We start from the raw sequence: 24,247 nt of genomic DNA on the forward strand, positions 1-24,247 counted from the left end.
CCTGTTTTCAACATTCCAGTGTCACCAGGCCCGTTTTACTTCTGGCACATAACTCTCTGAAACCAACACATGTGAACATACGAACAGGTGCACACAGACACAAAGCCATTACCCCAGCAGACAAATGTCCAACACAAATAGACAACAAACTAAAACTTTCATGTGGAAAAGGATTGCACCTTCACTGTGCTGCAAGTCATTCTAGCCAATTATGTTTTCTAACTGCCACACTGACGATTGTGTCCTATATACCAAGCACTGGCGGCAGCTACTAGCAGCTAAAATAGATTTCAGTTTGCCAGGAAGTATATTCAAAACCAATAAAGCCAGCAAAGCGCCCACGTTTGAACAGGACTCGAGGACTTGTGTTGGGGTCGTATTTTCCTGTGTGTGTGTGCGTTGGGAAACTGTTCATAGTGTTTTATTTAGATAAATTATTACAATTATTTTGGAAATAAGACATGGAACACCAAGCATTTTAGTACATGAATCCAATATATTACCTGCTGGTTTATTACATAGGTGAATAATACAAGCATCAGCATTTAGTGAGACTGGAGCCTGAGCTGGACCAGGTTCATGTGGGATTCCGGTAATTTATCGACTGAAACTTTTTCTTATCTACGTAAGATTGCATATGTGAGTACATGATCATTTCAAGATTCATGATGACTGTAACTGCATCTCTATGCTTCTGATGTCAGATTATGATGCTACTTACAGCTGGTTTTAGCATTAAAGAAAAATCCTCACTTTTTGCTGAAGGCGGCAATGTACTGTATATTGAATTACAAAAAGACCCATTTGGCTGAATTCGATTATTATTCCATCGTAGGCCAAAAAGAAAAACTGGAAATTTCTTGCAGTGCACTTTGCAATGGTTCATCAAGACAAATTGACAATTTGGAACAATTTTACATTTCCTGATTCTGGCAGCTCCAAAGCAGCAACAAGTTTTCTTTCGGAAATTCTTCCTCTGTCTTGTTTGTGCTTTGTGATAGCCTAAGAGTATCATCTTCAACCAGCAGCATTTTGTTTTCGTAACTCATCCAGTTGAGCCACATGTTTCAAGCTGCCATGACACTTGATGTGATTGGCCTTCTATCATCACTGCGAGTGTGTCATTGCAAACTAAGTACAGCCACTTGTCTTCATCATTTGTCATTTCTCTTGGAAAGTGTGACCTTCCGCATCTACTTTTCATTTCTTGACAGTCGCCATAATGCGTCAGTAATGACACATAACACATGGTTCTGTTTCCTTCACATTCACCCTGACCCTGATGGGCATGTAGCCAGATTGCACCATGCAGCTGAAGGTTAGACTATTCTTTTATTTTATTTTTTTCTTCTATTATTGCTGTCAAGAAACTGGAGTATTTATGAAAAGTCTCACAAGTAATGAATGGCCTGAAGGTTTTTACCTACTGAGGTTGGTTGGAATCTTAATTTATAATATTGGTAAATTATAGCTGATACAGATCAGAGAAAAATGAGTGGATCGACCAGAATACCAAGCCACTAGATTGGCTTGGGATCCTTCAGTCTTTTCTCTTAACACAAAGTTTCCTGTCTGACAAGACATTGATTTTCCTTTCATGAAACTTGAATATCAGCAAAAATAACACAATACCAAAATTAGGAAAAGAAATACAATAAAAAAAACTTTACTATGAGCCCTGACAGAGACTAAAAGTTTTGGTTTGATGCATTATGGAAAAGACTAGTCTCTCATTTAGGCCCAGCAAGCCATGCCAAATGATTCACATTATTATCAGCACAATGTGTGTCAACTATGATTCAGTCCATAGAGGGAACAGCCAAGTAATTATATGCTGTGTGCAAACAAACACAGAGTCCCAGCTTCCTTCTTACACCCCTTTACTCCTCTACCCTCCCTCTTTCTGTCTGTCACCTTCTATACAGACAGATTCTCACTGGTATCATGCAAGGAAACATCAACTTGGAGAACAATACATTGACTCACTTCCCTGGGATCTGACCCGAAAATAGTCCAGATCTTTATTATTTATAAAATGTCATATTTTACCTTGTGGGGACAAGAGTTTTGTCCCTACAATGTGAGTAACTCAAAAACACACACATTCGAAAATGTGTGCTCAAACAACCATATGCATGAACACACGGACACACACACACACAAAGCCAGCCTTTACAAGAGCTGCCACAGGGAATAGATTGAAAATGAAAGCCGAGTGAGAGAGACATGAGGAGAAAAAAAGGAAAAGAAAATCGAGGGAGGAGAAAAGCCCATGAGGCAGAGGGAGATTCTCATCTTCACTGAAATCAGATGATCCCCCCCCTCCCTCCCCTCTCCACTGCTACAGCTTTCTTTCTCGCATCTCCTTCTCCTCTGCCTCTCTCTTTCTCTTCCCTCCTCCTACCTTTATTGTTTTTCAACCAACCTTCTCTAACCACCTCCCACTCTCTCTCTCTCTCTCGCTCTACTTTCTCCTCACCCTCCCATCCTTTTTTTCCTCCCTCTCTCCTACTCCTTCCCTCTATCTCTCTTGGCTTTCACTCGTTCGTATTATCAGTCTCTCTGTATTCCACCTCCCTCATCCTCTCTCTGTCACAGTGGGAGAGCTGCAGGCAGACAGAAGCAGCATACACTAATGTTACTATATTTGACAAGACACACACCCAGACACACACAGACACACACACACATTCTCCTGCCACATGCACGACTGCACACACATATAGAAAAGAAGACGGGGAGGTGGGGGCACAAACACACACACCGGAAAGACAAGCCTCAAGTGTACATGCATGGATAAACACACACACTCCGACGCGTGCTGAGTGCAGGAATCACAAACATAGCGACACACAGAAGGGCTAGCGCGTGACGCCAGCAACCTAACGCCGTTGTCGCTCTCTCACTCACACACACACACACACACACACACACTGTCTCTCTCTCTCTCTCTCTCTCTCTCTCTCTGTCTTTTTCATACACACACTCACGCCTCTCAGACGCACACGGCAGCGCACAAGCCAGGGAGCAGGACCGCGCTGGACGTATCATTCAGGAAGGGAATAGATCGGGAGAAAAGGATTAAAAATCTCCATCCTTCTCCCTCTAAGGACTTTATCCTCCCTTCCCTACTCTTCTGTCTTTAAGCCTCTCTTCACCTCGTTTTTTTCCCCCACAATCCGTCATTTTTCCACAATTCATTGGTGTGTTGAAAGGGAGCTGGGGGATTGTCTCTATACAGAAACCAGGATTATTCTTACAATTTTCATTTGACCAGGATCTTGAATGTATGGATATCTTTACCTGAAGGGGAAATTTTTTCTTCAATGTTTCGTCCTGTGAGAGATTTTGTAATTTTGGTTTATTTTTTTGGAGGGGGTGACTGAAGGCAGAAAGCTATAAAGGCTGGTGCTGTCTGAGATATTTGGTCAAAAGGTAAGTCTGTTTGTGATGTTAGTTTGCCTCACATACACACACACACACACATGCGCGAGACACTTCCTCATTGCTTCTCACCTTATTTACGACTGGAATTAAAGATGTACTATATCACCTAAATCAGACAGCAGTCAAAGAAAGAACTCCCTTTTATTCCACTCAAACAGATGTGCATTTTGAATGGGGCCAAAGGCGCACGCCTCCAGGATTTGACTGGCTTAAAATGTCAGACCTTAACCTGTTTCCTGGATAAACACAACACACACAGTCGTGGGGAATTTTTGGTGTGGTCTTGGGGCAAGGCTCACAGAGGTGGGCAGCAGGAGAAGGTGAAAGGAAGGCAGTTTATTCACACACAAATACGAGTGTATGTTTCATATGAAAATCAGACAGACAGGTGTATCATATGATTTAAGTAGAAGGAAAAAAAAAGACCGTCATTATAATTGGTGTGACAAAGGCAAATAAAACCTGCTATGCAACCAAGATATTTATGGCTCTAACATTAGAAAATTAAAACATTCCTTTCGTTGCATAAACAGAAAATGTCTGTTCTTGTCTAAATGTCTGAAATATAAAATCCTTATCTGCTTGTATAAAACCTCTTGGTGCTTATCAATGGAAATTTTAATTAGCTAGATATATTGCAAGATACGTGGTATAGTTTTTTGACACAGCTATAAAATACACAAAGCATGCCCAAAAAGTTTCTGTAACTTCTAGGTTAAGGTTTGTTCTTTCTTAGCTCATGCTGGTTGAATGAACATTTAAAAACACATAAATGTTACGTGGAATAATATTAAATCATATGAGGGCTTGTAGTCAATATATCGAGGATCTCAAAACATTTTGCTTCTGGAAATGTATGGTGAAGAAAAGTGTCTCTAAAACTCAGACCTGCAGGTCCCCATTTGGCCACCACACCAGCCATCGTGCACATCACAGCTACTGTATCTCTGGGGGTGAACTTGATCACGAACACCCAGTACAGAGCGGCCAACGTCAGAACTCATCCAGCAGGTGTAACATCAGGGGGATCTGAGCTCAACTACTACAACATGTCTCTGCTGAATCTCCAAATTCAATACAGTGCAGTTCATGTGATCTGAATTGACGAAAGCAACTATTTTGAGCTAACTTATATTCAGTTGCATAGACATATTACTTTGACATGAAATAAAGCTACAGTGGTTTAAATATTATATCATTTTAATTAATTAGAAACCCTCAATAGGTTTTAATTACATGGTGCCCTGTTGATTCTCTTTCTGATGCTGTTTTTAAACGGTTGTGACACTTAACACTCTAACCCTGTTTTTAAATGTGCTTAATAAAAGTATTTAACTGCACCGTTATTATGTAATGATATACTGGGCACTCCACCTTGATGTCCTCAAGGCTCCGGTGGCTCACAATCGGATAAAATTGAAAAATAATTGTTTTATTATCTTCATGTAACGTAGGTGGATTCTAACATGGTCCCAGAGAATCAAACACTCACTGGTGCTGTGGTTAGTGCAGCAGTATGGCGTGTCTACTAACAACATGGTTAACACCTCTCATCAGACTGACAGCTGCTGTGAAACTGCTCATATATTAATTTCCAACAGAAGCATGTAAACAGACTCTGTGTTGCTACTGATGCACTTAAAAGACAACGTTGAAATGACTCATATGACCCTTCTACTCCCAACAACTATATCCAAGTTTAGAGTAAAATAAATATTTTACTGTAGCCCTGATCTTAGGTTGGTCTATTGACTGGTCCTTGAATACTTAATATGCACATTTAGGTCACCAACCTTATCAAAAGTACTGCAATACCAATGATGGTAAAAATACACCATCCTAAATACAAAGTATAAAATACAACTTAGTTAAATACGAATTAGCAGTCATGTTGCCAAATCATTTCCTATCACTCTAACATGACAAACGTTCACATTAACCATAATATTTCTCAGGCATTTTCTTTCATACCTGATTTATAGCATATCTGACATGTGACCTGTGCACTGTACATGTTTGTGTGTAAACAGTTAGTGTGTTTTTGGACACAAGCACACTCAACTGTGTGTGTTTATGTAATGTAAGTGTCTGCATACATGCATGCACATGTAACTATATATCTGAGCATATTTTTGGACCACGTGCCTGTCAACACATATGTGCCTCTATTCATCAAGCAGTTAGCATGTGCCTAGGTGTGTGTGTGTGTGTGTATGTGTGTGTGTGTTGCCCCAATCTCCGTCCTCTCCTGTGTAAGAAAGCTATTAAAAATTGATCTAGGGAGCTTGGCCGCCCCTCTCTTTCTTTGTTAGCGACAGCACACAGACACACACACATTCACACAAACACGTGCATCTTCAATGGCAGGTATGAACAAATTCTTCAAATAAATGTTTTATTGCAAATTGATGGTTTGGTTTGTTAGACAATTTGACATTGATAGACCTCTTAAATAAGGCTTAATCCGCCCAACCACTAATGTGTGTGTGCATGATTGTTTGTATGTGTGAGTGTGTGCATGTGTGTGCGTGCATGCGTTTGTGAAGCTGTGGGTAAATGGCTGGGCTGCGTGTTTACAACTGTGATGTGACTCATTCACACACCTAATGCCTAAAGTCCCTGAAGAAGAGAAGACAGACAGAGACAAAGACACACACACGGATAATTATCCTATGGTGCACAAGAAAGAGGAAACACACTAAAAAACTGGTCTAAGTAGGCAAATTGGGCAAAGACAGGCACACATATAATTTCACACATACACTCATGCTGAGTACAGCAGATTTTAAGCTTCTAGGTAATGTTGTTCCAGTTTTCCTGTAATTGATGATCGTTGATTAACATCTTTTATTTTTGATTTAGTACCAAAACAACAGTCAATGGCAGTGCTGTACATTATCCAGCTGTTGTGCATCCATCATGTACCTGAAGTAACAGTGTTCATGTTTGCACTACAGATGCCTTTTCACAAAACACACATTCGACTGTAAACATGGCTTGTGAGCCATTCGATCAACCTTCACTCTTACCTTGTCCTGTTGACTTTGACGCAGAGCGGGGATAATGCTAAAAAGATTGGACATGACTTTGATAGATCACAAAATATAAATTTCTCCATCATGAATGAAGAGGGAAGATTGGTGACGATTGCAGATTCACTATTAATAACCTCTACCTACATAAGAGGGACTTATGGTACAAAACTCCAACAATCCAAGCTCACCACTCACAGCTGGTGGTCTCTGCTTTGCTATCTCAGCCCCCTGGAGTGTGGTAAATTTTTTTGGGGGGAAATGCACATCAGAGCTTTGCACCAAGCCTCTGTAACACCCTGTTGAGTATAAATCCAGCTTAAGTGCAGACAGGAAACAATTAGTGGAATAAACAGGAAGATAAAAATAGGATGGAAAGATGACAGGATTGAAAGGGGGAACAGAAGAGTCCATAAGAGGGGAGGAGGTGTTACATGATTGGCCATCACATGCAGGGGACACTTGGGGACCCGTGAGCACACGTGTGTTCACAAATGTGTGTATGTGTGGGCCTCTGCTCCCCCCTGTGTCTAGGTCAAACTGGTAAAAAAAGCTTTCTGAGAATAGCTTGACAAGAATGCTTGCCACAACAGCACCCATTTAACGTAATGGGGAGTGATGGCTGAACAGTAATATGTGGCTGCAGAGGTGACCTTCTGCTACACCTGCAATACATCATTTAAAAGGACAGTCGCAGCATGACTGCACACATGATGGCATTTTGCAACATTTCACCATGTGTACTGATATTTCTCCTGTACTTGTGGTCCTTTTTCATCCACCCTCCTTCAATTTCCAGATATTACAGTCCAATGGGTTTACCAGTTGGCCAAGAAATATCAGCAAATAGGAGCCTTTCACGGACAAATCATCCTTATGTTGGCCCAAATATGTAAAACTTTTATTTTACAGTATAATAATATATTTTTAATTCAATATCTATATATATTGGTTTTATTCACTCTATCATTTTACTAATTTAGTCATTTATTACAAAGTTTATGGTTAAGCTGTAAATTATCACAAAGGTTTGATAATAACATCTTAGAGATGTAAATATATTGGCCGATCAGTATTTCTAATTTCTTACGCGCTAAAATCTGTAACCCACATCTGCCGCGAAAAATCCACATCAGTCAGGCTCCAGATAATATCGAAAACAATTAGAAGCCAGTGATACACATATCACATGTGAGTGGGAGGCCAACAAGCAATAACCACTTGGCTTTGAACCCGATATGAGCTCCGTTCACCATTGCAGAACCACTGAGTGATGTTACTTTCTGCTCATTAAGCAACACCCTGCTTTCCAGCCAAACTGTTTTCCTCCTGACAATAAATAAACACATAAAAAACCATGAATCATTTGACAAACTGCCAACATGCAAACTGAGGCCAGTTTTATAGTCCCAATGACCAAGGAGCTATTCAAAACTGATTTCCCACAAGTAGAAATGGCCAGAAATTGAAATATTTAATTTCATTACACTTGAGGAACAACAGCATTCATTTGGATGTGTGAAGAATGCTTTGTGAAGCATTATATTCGTCTACGAATGAGGAACAGTATGGAAATGCTAAAAAATCTAAAGTCTATGTAGATATCACTTCCGCTTTTGTTTATACCAACAGTAAAGGACCATTTACTTAACAAAGGAACAGCTCCATTGGTCAACTATATTTCAGTCTAGAAATAAACTCACAACACCCAGTAAAAGGGAAAAGGAAAACATGTACAGTTTGAAATTCAGGCAGGAAAAATTATCAAAATTCCTTGAGTTCCGTCATTGTCAGCTGCCCGTCTGAATCTTTCAAAATTAAGCTTGTGTGCTCTTTTGAAAAGAACAACTCATATTTCCCAGCAGACCCTGGCTAATGTGACTTTAATCACATGCAGGAAATCCATCTGCCGAATATCCTTGCTACATGCCTCTGCTCCTTTTTCAGGAGAGGGAGAGAGGGGATAAGAGAGACGGGAAGGAGAGCAAAAGACCTGTTGAATTTTGAAAGATAAAGGTCAGAAAGGAAAAGAAAAATTACACTGGAATAAGTGTAGGAGAGAAGAGAGAGGTAGAAACTGCTCTTTAAAGAGAGAATATAAAGAAATAAAAGAGAGAGCTCAGAGATTAGGCAAGTGTTTCATATTTGCCTCAGTGTCTGGCAGGTACTAATAGCAATAATGAAAACACAAATAGCACCACTGGGGTTCGCACACAGCATCTATAATAATACAATACACTATGAAGGTCGTGGAGGAGAATTTTAATGTCCAACCCGTGTTCCTAATGCACTTATTTTAACCTCCCCTCCCCTTCAGACAATCTGCCTTGCCTATATTTTTCCGTCTATCCTTTCGTCACTGTCAATGCACCACCTTTCATATGTGAACATTCACCTCTATTTAACTTAATGGTAAAATAAGCTGTGCAGGAAAAAGTCTGTCCTTTCTCCATAAACATTGAACAGCAACCTTATTGGATTAGATCAATATACTCTTTGGGTTTTCACAACACTTTGGGAAGATGCAATCCAGCTTTTAAAAAACAAAAACTTGGCCCAGGGGTTGTTCCAATCATTAATCCTGTGATTTTAAGGTTCCATTACGTTTATTTTTCCTGTGGTAATTTCGAATTTGTAAAACTTGATTTTACCCTATTGTAATTCTATGATAATGTTTCCCTATTTGCAATGTTGAAAAAATGTCAAAATTGAATGGGTTCTTTCGAGGCGCTTTATATCTCTCCGTATTTTGAGAATTCTACCTTTGTACTCCTTACATTATGTTTTCCTCGATCACTCTCTCTCCCCTGATCCTCCGGCTTTCGGTGTCATTCTCTCTCTCTCTCTGTCAGACTCTGTGCCAGACAGTGGCGGTAGGGGGTCTGTCTGTGGGAAAGGCAAACTGATTGTGTAAACTGCCAACGACTTACACATCAATTATTAATGCATATGAAATCCCGGGGGGCCTTTTGTCATATTTTGGAACATGCACATTACTCACACACATTCAGATTGTATGCACACAAGCTATGTTAGACAAAAACACACACATCGTACATGTGTTTGCATATGTATGCATGTATGTATACATCTATTCTATGTATCTTTGTCTATATCTGTCTGTCTGTCTGTCTGTCTCACTTGTGTCTTCTCTTTCTCCTCAGGTGTTTTGCTGTAACTTTTCCCAGTCGCCGCCCTAGTGGAGGCTGCAGGCATGGTGGCTTGATGCCCCCATAGCCCCACTCCTCCAACAGAGGAAGGCTACAAAGCTCTGTGTCATGCCCCCCCAAACCAACCCCCCTGGCGGGGGCACTGGCCTGCCCCCGTCCAGTGAAGCCTTCCACTTGGCCAGACCTGGTGAGTCAACAAAAGCCTAAAAAACAGATCAAGAGAAGAGAGAACCTGACATGAGGAGAAGAAACAATAATCATCCGTTTCTTATCATCTCGGCTCTATTTTATTCTCATCTATTGTACTCCTAACTACGCATGAAAGGAGGAACACTGTCTGTTTTGACAGCTGCTAATGTCAGCATGCCCAGCATGCTTGAACACACGCACACGCACACACACACACACACACACACACACACACACCCTCACCTCTCCACACACCAAAGGATGAGGGCATTGAGAATGCTGTGGCCACGCGCAAGGTCCGCCAGTGAAATGCCAAATTACTGTATACATTAATTCAGCCAGCGGTCTGTAGAAACCAAACAGAGTAGGTTATTTGTCTCCATTTTCCTGCAAATCCATTTTTACCTTTCTCATTCCCATTACAATTCTCCTTCTTTACTTCTGTCCCAAATTTCCTGTCCTCTTCTCCTTTCCTGCTTTATTTGTCTCTCTTCTCCCACATCAAGTTGGTCCAGATGCCGCCTCTGCTAATTGGCGAACAAGAGAGCTCCCTCTCTGCATTATTTCTCTCCTCTGTTTTACATCTAATATAACTCAAACATACACTGCATTCTCAGCAGAAAAGAAAAGAAACAAGGGACCATAAAATGGGGATCTTTGTCCTCCTGTTTAAGAGGTATTGTTCCAGAGGCGTATGGCAAAAACACCCCCACAAACTGCTGTGTAGCACGAGGACTCTAAATAACAGAGCAACACTATGTGTCAGAACCTCCACACTCCCACACCCCTAAGTCGATAGATATACCTCCCTGTGAGCCACTCAGCCTCCCCCTGTCTCTATCCCATCACCTCATACCTCTGCCTTTTTTCTCTTCACCTGTCCTAAACCTACGTCCTTCCTTCCATCTCTGCATTCAACATTCAGTCCGATTTAATTCCAGTATTTGCCTCTTACTAGATTTCATTTCATTCAAGTTTGATCACTTAAAATATCATAACAACAATATTGCTTGAAGTCTTGAAGGAATAGGAACTGAATTAATCAAAATGTTACACAATATTTCCTCTCTCTGTCTCTCTCCAATTCAGTAAACTTTATTGACAATTCTGCATTACAATTATTGCAAAAATGTTAACTCAAATTCTCAAATGCTTTATCCCTGTCTCTTGAAAAGCTTGGAGGCTCACTAATCTCTGCTATTCTCCCACACGCACTGTCACACACACACACACACACACACACACACACACACACACACACACACATTAACACAAATATATATTGCTGGAGTGTTTATTTAATATAAGTAGAGAAGGGTATAAGCATCCCTTTAATTCTGATTTAATGACTATGTCAGACGACTACAGTACTTAGAATCAAATAATCAAGGGTGCTTTACCTTCCAAAATTGAGGAAGGTCATTTAGAAATTAAAGAGGCCGCCGCTAATTCGGTGCAAACGATTGAAATGTCACAAAACTCAAAGGCGTGCTCTCTGTGTGACAGGAAACAGATTGAAAAGAAAAATGAAGTGTTAGTATCCTTTAGTGTCAGACACCATTGGGTCATTTTTCCGGCTAATGGCTGTGAAACTATGATGGAGTTTTGTCACCTACAAGGGACAGAGAGCGATATGATTTTTCTCAAAGGTTGTGGAAAAAATAATGTGTTATGGGTGTTTTTGAGTGTCAAAGCCAATTTGAAACCAATTTGGCTGACAGCAAATGTTCTTGTGCCAAATTATAAATAAATGTGTGTATCTCATCACAGTTCATTGCATAATTTATTTCACAAAAATGCCAAGATAAGTGGTTCTGAAATTGGTTGGTTTTCAGTGTCTGCCTTTATCCATCCGAGTAAAACCAAATACTTCCAGTGATATAATAAAGATACAGATTTATTATTATATTCTCATTTATTAGGAGTTTAGAAGATAAAACATATTGCTAAACTGTAGCTTGCAAGGTTATAAAGACCCCTCTGTCTTGTGTTCATCCTTTCTGTTTAAAATTTACAAATAAATGTTGGTAAATCCTTTAACATGTTTGTAGCTTTCTGTCTTTCTAACAAATGCATTTTGCTTCTGGTAGGTAAATTATATTAAAGAAGCTCCCTGATGATTAATAGTTTATACTGAAGGATAAACACCATCAAGAAGAATTTTCTCAGCCATGACAACCTCCGTTTTTCTCGTTACAAAGCATGAATTATTTAATAACCATCAAGGTATAACCCATTACAAACCATAGGAAGTTCTAGAAAGTGGTACCAAAATACCAGAAAGCTAAAAACAAGCATAAACCGGCTTAAAAGTGAGAGAGAATTTCAATGAAAAAAAACTGCAAAAGGTTAAACTGAGAGCAAACTAATGACAGAAAGAGTGAGACAGAGGAAGCAAGTGAAAATATGGAAACAGTGGGGAGTGAAGAGAAGGGGGAGGAGAGAGGTGAGATCAAAGAGGTGCAGTGAACGGGAGAAACACTGAGGAGAAGAAAGGATGGAGGAGGAGAGGCGAGAGAGGAGAACAGTGAGGTCTATGAGCGACACAGGGACCATATGGTGCCTCTAGGCCTTCACGATCCCAGCAGACTGTCTCATCTGACACAACACACACACACACACATTTGCACAACAGAAAGTATGCATTCATCCTATTCACACACACACACACACACACACACACACACACACACACACACACAAAGACGGATCATACTGTGTGTGAGAGTGTGTTCATGTTACATTCCAAAACAAAGCCGGCAGATTAACTGACCACATAGCCTCTAATCAAAAGAGTGACAGGGAAAGTGACAGAGAGTGGGGGTGAGAGCAGTGAGGATTTGGCTTTGACTGGAGACCAAATGCACCAACTGAAGTTAAAGCGTTTGATTTGGAATGGAGCCACAGTACAGTGACTAAGGTTGTAGCATTATGCCTCAGAGCACAGCTGTAATACAGCTGAGTGACTAAGGAAACAGCATAAGGTTTAGAGCGGAGCCACCGTGGGGCGAAACCCACTGCGGTGAAAACTAACATTTCTGTCGGCCTGCAGCTGCCAGGTTGTTAAATCAAGTGTTTTTAAGACATTAGTCAGCTGTGGGTGTGTTGTAACAAACTAAATTCACTTCTGCGTGGTTAGTACCTGGTGGCAATTTATAAACACTGGCAGGATGTGGGGTTTGGCATGGAGCCACAGCAGTGTGACACAGTGTGTTGTCTACGTGCAGCATTAGGTTTGGAGTGCAGCCTGATCCCTTCACATAGTGTTACATGAGACTGGGAGTTAAGCAGAACTGGAGTGACAGCTTGTTGGCCAACAATCGACAGCATCTGGCTGTATGTGATAACGTAACCGCTAAACGAAGGGTTCTAAAGTATGAAAAGGAATTGGATTGATTTTTTCTTAAATTTTTCATGGCATTGACATTCAGATGGATTTTCTACTGGTCTATAGAAACACAAAAATAATATCTTCTATCTTCTGTCAGGGCAGAGTGGCTCTGACCCTTTATCCTCTTTAGTGGATGAAGTAAAGTGTTGATTTTACGTTAGCTTGTTTATGAGTGGTAACAAGCATTGTGTGGGAAAGCTTTCTACTGCGGAGGTGACCTTGTACTATAGGGCCAGGTGTACACGATGTGTGCAGAAAAATACATGACTGCAAGCAGAGTACACCTGGTTCCTTTTCTCTACTCATGTAACCACAGTTTTTTGAGCAGGTACAACAGGAATGTGAAACTTCTTTGGCACACTTTAAAAGGACATTGGCAAGGTTAAATCTGAGCAATACTCTGCACCACAAACAGCACCACTGCAGCCCAGCACTTGCTGCATGATGGTGACAAAGAATTCCACCATTAATAGCTATTTCAGTAATGGTCTGATCTGAAGCTGATAAGCTATGATGATCATAGCACAGCCAATTCCTGTAATAAATAGAGACTTACTCACCAGGTTGTGACAGAAAACGGCTGATAATCGCTCTGTATAACATGGTTATTTGAGATGTGTTCGATTTGCCTTAGTGAACTCTCCACAAGCCTCTGAAAAGGACATTTAATTAGCAAGATAAGATATCTCAAGCACTGTGCAACAAAGTCTAATTTTAGGATAAAAAAAAACATTTATGCTCAACGTTAGATTCGGAAATGGACAAAGCCTTCTGTTTCTTACTCTCTTTTCATCTTGTCCATATTTGTGCATGTTTTCTGAAAGCTTACAGATATGGACAAACTGAATTAAAGGAACAGAACCACAACAAATTGTGACGGGAACTGTAGCCAATAGTTCAAGCAAGACGACCACAAGTAACGAGAAAGAAAATTCAACAATGGTGGAACTTTTTGCAGAGAGACTTGTTGGTTAGAAGCTACAGGAATATATTTACTTCACCCGGGCTCAGAGACAAACAGCTGGACTTGTTCAGCCTAAAGTAGGTTTAAAGACTAACTTATTTTATTTAAACAGAAAGAACAATTTGATTGCATTGCCGTTTGTATGATTAATAACTTGGCAAAATGAAGTAAATTATACTTTTATAAGTAGATGTTGAAACCTTTTTCAAAGCAAACTACTTTCTAGATTTTTTTTAAGTAAGATTAACATGTCAATTTCCTTACAAATCAGTTTACAGCTAAATAAAAAAGGCTCATAAAACATCTTTGTGCATGTGTGCGTGCGTGCTTCTTGGATCAATACCATTTGTCTCTTCATCCCTTCGATTGAGACGATTGAGCATACATTACGACCCGTTAAAAATCCAACACGGAATCTACTTTAGTCACACTGATGCAAATGTGACATCAACGCAGAGCCTCCTTTATTTTATCCTCAAATTCTGAATGTATACTCAGCCTTTTGAGGGGTCAGTACAAAATGAAGCAACAACCATCAAAGTGATGGTGCTGCAGTGAAATCTGTACCTGTTGTTTTCCGAGACTGCGGCTTCAAGTTAGGCTTTACTGATAACTTTTTTTTTACTTAACATCTTTCCCCTTTATCTCTCCCTCTCTTTGTCATACCTGCCACTCCCGCTAATTAATAGCCACTATCACAAAAATGCGGTCACTGCATGTCACACACTCCCATGGGCTATGCTGTTGTGTGAGCGAGCATGTGTGTCACTACATATTGGCACAGAAAGCACGAATTAGAGAGGCAGATCAGCCTACACGTTACCCACTCGCCCCTCCAAGTCAAAATAATGATTCAATCTCACCGATGCAGAATTAATGAGAAATGGACAGGGGGGAGGCAGAGATGGAAAAAGCGAAGTAGCTGGTAGAAAAATGAGCGAGCGTTAACACAGAGGGAGGACAGAGAGGGAAAGACGATGGCAGAAATAGGGAGCGATAATTGGAGGTGATCCCACAGGGAGAGGAGGAAGAAATAATCTACAAAAATCAAGTCTGGAGACAGTCTACTCCTCTACTTCTCTTCTTCGTCTTTGCTCTCCTCATCACGCTGTCAGCAGGAGTGCAGCCTAAACCCCCACACCGTGTCTCTGCTTATCCTCAACTGCTGTATATGTGTGTGTGTGTCTGTGTGTGTGCGCGACCATGACGTCCTGTGTGCGAGTGAGCGATTATACACGGTTGTGCAGTGAGGCAGAGAGGTTGTGCGAGTGAGAGAAAGAGATAATGTGGTTATGGGATTGAAATTTGATGTGAACCAAAAACATTTAACTTATTTCCCTATTCCTCCTCTCTTCACTTTAACATCATCTAGAGCACTTGGTTGCTACGGTAACACAGTTTTACATTGTCAATGTTGAAATAATGTGGCGGTACTGCAGGGACCTTGGTATTATGTGTGTGTTGTGCTTTTATACTGAGATAGTGAAGCCATGCAGTGAGTCATCAATGGAGGCAGGATACAATACAATGGATAAAGAGATTCCAAGACGCATGCACACACACACACACACACAGACACACACACACACACACACACACACACACACACACACACACACACACACATACACACACACTGGCTTTTTTCCATCTGCTAACTAAATTAGGTCTCAGGTTTCAGTGGAGATCAGATGTGCAACAGCTTCAGACACGTCACACAGAAACTGCTTTAAATACTTCCTTAAACACTGTTGTCGTTATCATGGCTACAATTGAAATAAACGAGAGCTTTAATGTGACTGCAAACACTTGACCATGCATACAATATACGTTATACGTTATCAGCCTTTTGATTGTGCCACCTACTCTGCTATCAAACCATTGGAAGACTGAACAGTGCTTTTAGTATAATTTTTTATTGACAACATTTTGGATTATTTGGCAATTTAATTAAACTAGAAATATGGATCTAAGATTCAGATATTTAGGACATTTACAAAACTGAAATAAAAAAGAGAAATTCTGAATATTGTCACATTTAAAAAGCTATAAAAGTCTTAATCAACAAATTAATATTTCAACACAAGTGTTGAGTTTATTCTGCATCGAGTAAAACATTTAAGAGTTAGAGAAATACAAGTGAGTGAGTCTGTTGGCTGGAGGACAGCTGGTCATTCTAGTAACAGGATAGCACCAAGTCTGCTGCTTGCAAGGAAAACAGCTTGGCCCCTGGTAACATGCAACTGCGCTCAGTAACAGAAGTGTCAGTGGTGATGACATCATAGCCGGGTCCAGTGTCACCAACTTTGGGCCCCTGGATATAAACTTACAGACAGCTGATGCCCCCGGAGCTGTCTAAAAGAGTTCCCTAGGAGACAATGTCAAACATCACATGTCATCTTATCCCAGAAATCAATCTATCTATTTATCTATTGCGATAAGAGTCATGATCCAACAGGAACATCTTTTTGCATTTTAATAGCATGTCTTCTTAGTTTGTTTCCTGTATCTAAAAGCATTGCCAGTCTACATTTGCCCTAAATGGAAGCACATTTGACATCATGTGTTTTGGGATTCTTATAAAAGATTCAGTCTGAAGTCTGTTTGGACTGAATTACACAGCAAAGAACCACTCAAACGTATTTAGACAGAACCGCCCTATCTTGCTCTGACTGTGGCTGCATGTTTCCCTCTGGTTTGGCCGAGTGGAGCGCCACAGCGGAGAGAGGATCCGGAGCAACTAAAATAAGCGTTAAAACAACAAGCACCTCCTCCATGAGAGCAGCTAAAACCACTCTTAAATGTTGGAAGATAGGCTTCAGCACTGAGCGAGGCAGGGGGAGTTAAACTGTACAGTAGTGAAGGGAGAAGAGAGAAGGGATGAGGAGGGGGGGAAAGGAGGAGTGAGGGGGGAAACAAGAATAACTTTACAAAGATCAATGGTGCAGGACACCAACCACAATTTTAAAGATGACATGATATGAGTAGGACGCAGCAAAATAAACAAAATTTCTCGCTCTCTGGCACTCTCTCTTGGCTGAATAACATCGCTAACAGCTAAATATCTGCCCTCCAAAGCACTTACACTACAAAGTAAGTGAGCACCCTACTCTTCAGGTCACTGTAAAATCTCTCTTTCATCCATTTACGAAGGGGAGTTTATTTTCCCCAGAGATTAGGATTATACCAGAGAATCCAGCAGAAAGGACAATGGATACAGGAAAAGGAGAGAGTCCAGCACGCAGATCTTTCTCGTGAAGCCCCCGTCTTTATTCTCTGAGTTTCTGGTATGGAATGTGTTGGCTGTGCAGTGTTCTGGTTGAGAGAGGTCATCTGCTGCATGGCAGGTAAAAAAAAACTGTCTGGGAAAAGATGCTATTCTTAGACTGTTGTCAGTGTGTGTATTCGCAGAATGATACAATGGCATTTCCAGATCTTTTTAGACATGGAAACTCAGGTTTCAAGTTTCAAGGATGAATGCGATAAATATGATTAGATCTTTCTTTAAATATGGAATAATTTCCCAAACTATATATATTGGCATATTTTCTTTTTAAAAGGGTATATATAATTACCCATGGGGAGCTGAGATGCATGAAAAATAAACCTTTAAATTACAATGATAAAATTGTTAATCCAAAATCTTTCTTGAAAGAAAATTGCTGCTCCTGTAATCCAGAAATGACACAGAATTTTATTCCAGGATTTTCATGGAAGAAATGTTGACAGGTAAGGTGTAAATTAATGATGTCTGAATTTTTCATTTAGCTGCTTTAATGCCAGGGTTCTAATAATGCTGGCTCTGAATATCTGCATCGAAAATAAAGACAGACAGGCCTGGAGTTAAATCTATTGCATATCTATTTTAATGATTACAGTAAAAATTACAAAAGCGATATTGGTCCAAAAACTTCAGAGACAAATTTCTCAAATCATACTGTCCTGCTTTCCAGTCTGACTGCACGAAATTTAGCATAAATTAAGCTAAAGGTGTTACGTGTTACTCAAGAAAAATGTTCATTATGCAATCACTGATTTCTTCTGATATCACACCCATCCATCTCACGTATCACAATTTATAATTAATTGTTTTTAACACATTGCACTTCGGACTTGCCAGTAAAGGGCTATTTCACAGCGTTTCATCACATCAAGAGCCAGACAGCCAGGATGTGTGGTGAAAGGAAAATTAAGTCTTGATTATGAGAGGAGAGGAAAGAGAGAGAAAATGATTAGTGGTGAGAAGCAGATGGACCACCACATGACACAGTGTGGCAAAAGACAATGGCAAACTGAGAAATAGATGCTAACAATATGCAGATGATGCAAGTGATGAAATCTGCTGGTGAAGCAAGAGAGGCTCGTCCGATAGTGAAAAGTGCTGCGTGTGTGTCTGTAGTTAAGACAGTGTCGTTTTCTTAATATCACACTTTGTTGGTGCTGCTTAACACACACCCACCCGCCCACCCACACACAAACACAAACACACACACACACACAAACACACACATAAGCCATTTGATGGAAAAAAAGTCAGCCACTGTAACGAGACACAGAGGGAATACACAGCAGCGCCGAGAGATTCAAAGTGAAAGGAAATGAGAAAGATAAAGCGACTCAAGTGGGAGAGAGAGAATTACCTAATGTAGAGATGGACCAACATGCACAAAGGCAGAAAGACTAATACAAATGAAAAAATAAATAAATTAAAAGACCTGAATTTACAGAAGGAAATCAAACAGAGGTAAAAAGAAAAAAACATATATATTATTTATTCAGAACGAGAGGAAAACAGGGAGAGCCACAAAGACTGGAAAAAGAATGAAAGAGGCAGAAACCAGAGAAAGTAACGAGCCGAGAATGAGTGGAAATATTGGAATGGCTGTAGTCTGCAAGATAATAAAACAGAGGGGATTTCCCTCATGAGTGTCACTAAAGAGACTTCTGTGAGCTGAAAAAAAACACACACACAGACACAAACACACAAAGACAAAGACAAGGACAAATACAAAGACAAAGACAAAGACACACACACTCGCTCATAAACAAAAGTAGAGCTGTCTTTTGGAAAAGCCATAGCTTCATGACTGCAGAATAGACTGTTGCCATGAAAATATCTAGAGTATACTACACACACACACAGTATGTAATTCCAGTATTTAAACAGCATATAAGAACCATAGGAGTGTATTTTATTAGGAAGTAACTGCTTTTACACAGTCAGTTTCTTTACTAGAAAAGTAGTCTATAAAATGCACGGCAATACATAACCTACTAATTGACTATTTTTTATCCAGTCTCTCTGCTGAACTCATCACTGTACAATAACTCACAGGAGGAAGTAAATAACCATGTTTATTTTCCTCTCTCCTTCTCTCCAAACCCGGCACCACCCTCAGTCCTCCTCTCTGTCCTCAGCCTTCTGGCAGTACTGCTGCCACCGGCCTCCTCCTGCCCTCCTCCCTGTCTCTGCTCCTCAGATGGTTTGGTGGTGGACTGCGGGGGCCGGGGTCTCTCCGCCCTGCCTCCCCTGCACCTCTTGCCACCCGGGAGCCACTCCTTGCTGCTAGCCAACAACAAACTTGCCTCGCTGGGAGCCTCTGCCTTCGCTAACCTCTCCTCACTGGAGGTCTGCATTCCATTGTTTACTGTTGCCAGAGAAATGTTTCTTGGCCTCACAGTTAAACATTGTTGTGGGTTGTTGTGTTGATGTTGTCTGTGGCGTGTGCACTGTTTTCTGCACTGACCTTGCAAAGTGAATTTGAGAGCGAGTGTCTCATAATGAACAAACTAAACTCTGCTCTCAGTCTAGAAAGTAAAGCAAAGTTCACATTTTTCGAATCCTATTTCTAATAGGAACTTCAGCTAATTGTTGATATTTTATTGTTTGTGTTTCAGGAGCTGGACCTTTCTAATAACTATCTAGATAATTTACCAGCTGGATTATTCAGAGACATGTCCAACCTTACAGGACTGACTCTTCACAACAACTCATTAACAGGGATGGAGAAGGACCTCTTCAAGGTGAGCAATGTGTATGATGCATCTCACTAACAAGACCTAAGGGCCTTTTTTCAGCTAAGACATAGTATGCAAAATTTGATATTGTAATTATGGAAAGACCTCATCTCAAAAGCCTGTTACATGCACATTTAACTTGTATAAGTCGATATTCCATCTTATTTCTCACTCACCCCAATAAAATACTTTGTTAATAGTGCAGCATCAACTCCTGGGTGAGGCTCAACAAACTGTTTAGGAGTAGCGCCAAACCTGAACAGATATGCTGACATGACTGGGCTCCCGTCCAGCTGATAAATTAATAATGAACCATTTGCTCAACACTTTCATCCACTTTTATCTGAACCAAGGCAGTGTGTAGTATGCGATGGTGTCAGGACTTTGCTTGGGAACCTTTGTTTTAAACAAGATCAAGTCATCAAGTGATCCTAGCTGTGCACTGCGGAAAGATACAAAAATAACCGTTATTTAGTGTATTATACGGAGAATCGACAAATGAAACTACTGATGTTTCTACAGGGTTTGGGGGGCCTTCAGAGACTGGATCTGTCCCTGAACGGACTGTCCTCTGTTCCTCTGGGGCTACTTGATGAGCTGCAGAGCCTCAGGTAGACACATATCGACACAAACATTCACATTTCTTCATTTTAACACTCCCTTACAGAGCCCCAGACCTACACTGGAGCTTCACAATCCCAGATTGTGAACATCATAATAATCCTTCAATGAGAAGGTCAATCAGATTTTTGAGAGTGGGAGGATTGATAGCAATAGCAAGAGGGTGATGTGAGGATGTTAAAAAGAAGGATTTCCAGTCTACAGTGTGAACCTGAGATGGCAACTATTACCCAACAGTGAATTAATTATATTCTACGTATTCCACAGGTGGCTGTCTCTGTCGGGCAACCGGCTCCATGGTTTAGAGAGGGCAGCGTTTGAGCCCCTCGCCAACCTGCAACAACTGGAATTGGGAAACAACCCGTGGGAATGTGACTGCAACCTCCGCGAATTCAAACACTGGATGGAGTGGCTGCTGTACAGAGGTGGGTGCTTGACTTCCCTTACAGCAGCTTTGAATAGGGTGTGTTTGAATAAGTGGAAAGCACAAGAGGGCAAAGAAGTCATGAGTTGGTGGGCAAAAACTGGAGAATCCAAGTTTACCTCAGAGACAAATGAGGTGTGCTTTTCCATGTCTGCATCCACTGTGCTCTTAGCGCCAAAATATAATTGCACTGGTGTCTGAATGCACATTACCACCCTCATTGTGCGTTTGTGTGCAATTTGTGTTACTCCACGTGTGTCTGCAGGCTGTAAGTACCTCAGATAACCACAGCTGCTCTCCACTCTCTCTTCATGTGTAAAAATCTACATTCACCTCAGCGCCTCGAGCCTCAGCTGCCCCGCTAATGAAGCATCTCTTCTCTTTTCTGCTCCATTCTCCTGCCTGCTTCAGTTTGCTCTCTTCTGCTTTGCTGGGCTCCGCTCTCCAGCTCGGTTCAGAGACGGAGACGGACATGCAGCGGCGGGCCTGATCATTTCATAATCAACAGTGCAGCGGGGAAAACTACAAGGAGGCATTTCATAGTTGAACATGAGAGCGTGGCAGTGTCTGTTAAAAAGAGTGTAGATGATGCACGATGTGTATTATAGGAAATAACACAAAGCAACGAACAAGAGGGAAAAGCTTAGTGACAGCAGCCTATATTGACTTATGTCTGCTTCAAACCACTTCATGCACAAACAGCTGCGATATTTGGGATATTTGGAGAGAGAGCTGTATTTGAAGAAGGTATTCTCTTGTCACACAGGGATAAATGCATCAGGTGGCTAAATACCACTTTCTTCATTTGATCTTTCTACGATCCTCCGTCTTCGTTGCAATGATTCTGATTCTTAACATGTTTGAGGGAACGGACTAGTGGTTTCTAGCATGTGACCACGAGACAAATACTACGCGTGGAGGCAAATTAAGCATGTGATTATAACAAAGTACATCCTCCATCCTACTGCTACCCTATGGGAATAAGTGACTCAGATGTTTCTCTCTTCCGAACACACACCAGAGCTTTGCTACTAGGCATGTCATCTTATGAATTATAGAAGAGCTTAGTTGAGGCTATCTTCAACTTAGTGTGGAGGGCACAGCAAACTCTCTGTGAGTGTTAAGTGATTCATGACTCATCCTAGATTTGGCGTAATCATCCGCCTCACTGTCTTTTCCTCTCTCTCAGTTAATTGGTAGTACTTTACAGGCACAAGGCATTTCAGAAATGACCTCTTCATGTCCTCTTGTCTCTGTACCTCTAGGGGGGAAGGTGGACGCGGTGGAGTGCACGCTACCTAAGGATCTGCGTGGGCGAGACATCCGTGGTGTTCCAGTGGAAATGTTCAACTACTGCCTCCAACTTGAGGACGAGAACGGAGGAGGTGAGAGTTCCCGTTCTGGACAGAAAGGAGGTCCACCCTGCAGCAAGAACGCTCTTAACCCCAGTGGGGCGACGCCAATTACTGACGACAGGGTCAACACAGGTGATGACTCCTCTTCGAGCAGAGGAGGTGGAGGCGCAGGTGGGGAGGCCCCATCGGATTGTGTCCGTGCTCGTTATAAGCCTGTGAGCGTGCGCCGCGCTATAGGCACAGTGGTGATTGCCGGCGTGGTTTGCGGCATCGTTTGCATCATGATGGTTGCAGCTGCGGCCTACGGCTGCATCTACGCCTCCCTGATGGCCAAATACCAGAGAGAGCTGAAGAAAAGGCAGCCGCTGATGGGAGACGGCGAGACAGACGGGGAGGACAGGGAGGAGAAACAGATCTCCTCTGTGGCCTAGAGGAGTGATTGGACGGAGGATTGGTGTGTCAGAGGTGAAGGTTGAAAGGGTGATAATTTAAAGGGCTCAAAGAGGAGAGAGATGGAAGAGTTTGCTTCATGCACATAAGACAGTTATGGTATCTCTCCCTCTGACTCTCAAACTGACACCTTTTCCCCACTTTTTGTCTTCCTTTCTTTGTCCTCTTTCTATTTTTAACTCTCAGTCCCTCTCTCGAACAAACTCCCTTGCACACATACCCTTATCTGTTCCCTGATTTTCTTGACCATTTGGAGACATTCTCACTGCAGTATTTGCTCCCAATCATCCGTCCAACTCCTACCACCTACTACCACTTGGCCAAGAGAAACTAATTATTGGTAATATAATATAATACATATCATTTAAGCTGTTACAAGACACTTGTGGTCAGTCAGTATTAGTAAAAGGTGGATTGAATTTTCAGGGATTTACAGTATATTCAGTGGTGTTTGGACCAATATGCATAATAATGAGAAGAATGCACAGCTTTTGTTTTTTCTGTATCTTCCTCCTCCTAAGCCTTGACAAAGCCAGTAGTTTCTCCCAAACATCCAGGACCCCAAGCCAGGACCCTTCACCTTTGTCTGACCTAATGCTCCTCTTACGTTCCTTTGGACCTCCACATCCCAAAGAAACAGACAACACTGGAAAACGTGGAGGAATCGTTGTGGATAAACACAAAGAGATGTCATTTAAATAGTCAACACCTCTTGAAATGGGGATAGTAAGATTATATATTGATATTGAATTAAACATGGATCCCCCCCCCCCCATGTCTCTCAAGACTTAATGTACGGCAGGAAACAATCTGCATTGATTAAATAATTCATAATTTGTGGATGACTAGAAATAGACACTGTCTGGACCACGTCTGCTTCTCTCTGGATCTTCTCTGGACAAACAACACTCCTCCAGTTTGGAGCTGATATGTGCATGAGATTCTACAATGGATGTCATTTATCATTTCGATGGCGAACAAACCCCTTAACTGAAATATGAATTTTCCTGTATTTGTCTCTTTTATTCAGAAAAAGGCTCTTGCTTATTTGATGCTCGTTAAATGATCAAGGACAGATTAAAAGCCTGTTATAATGGCGAAGTACGTGTCAAATACATTTTTCTGGTATGACTTGGAGTAAGCAAGTTCAGTGATGTCTTCACAATTGTTTAGGTGAAGCGATGTA

The 24,247-nt window shown here is 41.2% G+C and overlaps 2 protein-coding genes across 2 annotated transcripts in view; one reads left to right on the top strand and one right to left on the bottom strand.

Moving 5' to 3' along the window:
- Nucleotides 1-24,247, bottom strand: part of cacna2d4a (calcium channel, voltage-dependent, alpha 2/delta subunit 4a) — a 72,344-nt gene that overhangs the window by 22,011 nt on the left and 26,086 nt on the right. The gene's annotated exons all lie outside the window — the stretch shown is intronic.
- Nucleotides 9,652-23,826, top strand: lrtm2a (leucine-rich repeats and transmembrane domains 2a). The gene is made up of 6 exons (XM_062383188.1): nt 9,652-9,836; nt 19,593-19,822; nt 20,092-20,217; nt 20,734-20,822; nt 21,100-21,257; nt 22,522-23,826. Exons 1-6 carry the CDS (start codon nt 9,758-9,760, stop codon nt 23,040-23,042), a joined length of 1,203 nt encoding a protein of 400 aa, XP_062239172.1. The 5' UTR covers nt 9,652-9,757; the 3' UTR covers nt 23,043-23,826.

The sequence above is a fragment of the Platichthys flesus genome, chromosome 23 (assembly GCF_949316205.1).
Source record: "Platichthys flesus chromosome 23, fPlaFle2.1, whole genome shotgun sequence".
NCBI lineage: Eukaryota > Metazoa > Chordata > Actinopteri > Pleuronectiformes > Pleuronectidae > Platichthys > Platichthys flesus.

Excerpts from the sequence above, each read along its gene's own strand:
- lrtm2a (XM_062383188.1), top strand. The coding sequence starts at position 9,758 with ATGCCCCCCCAAACCAACCCCCCTGGCGGGGGCACTGGCCTGCCCCCG. Across the intron at positions 19,823-20,091 it reads CTAACCTCTCCTCACTGGAG|GAGCTGGACCTTTCTAATAA; the intron begins GTCTGCATTCCA and ends TTTGTGTTTCAG. Across the intron at positions 20,823-21,099 it reads GATGAGCTGCAGAGCCTCAG|GTGGCTGTCTCTGTCGGGCA; the intron begins GTAGACACATAT and ends CGTATTCCACAG.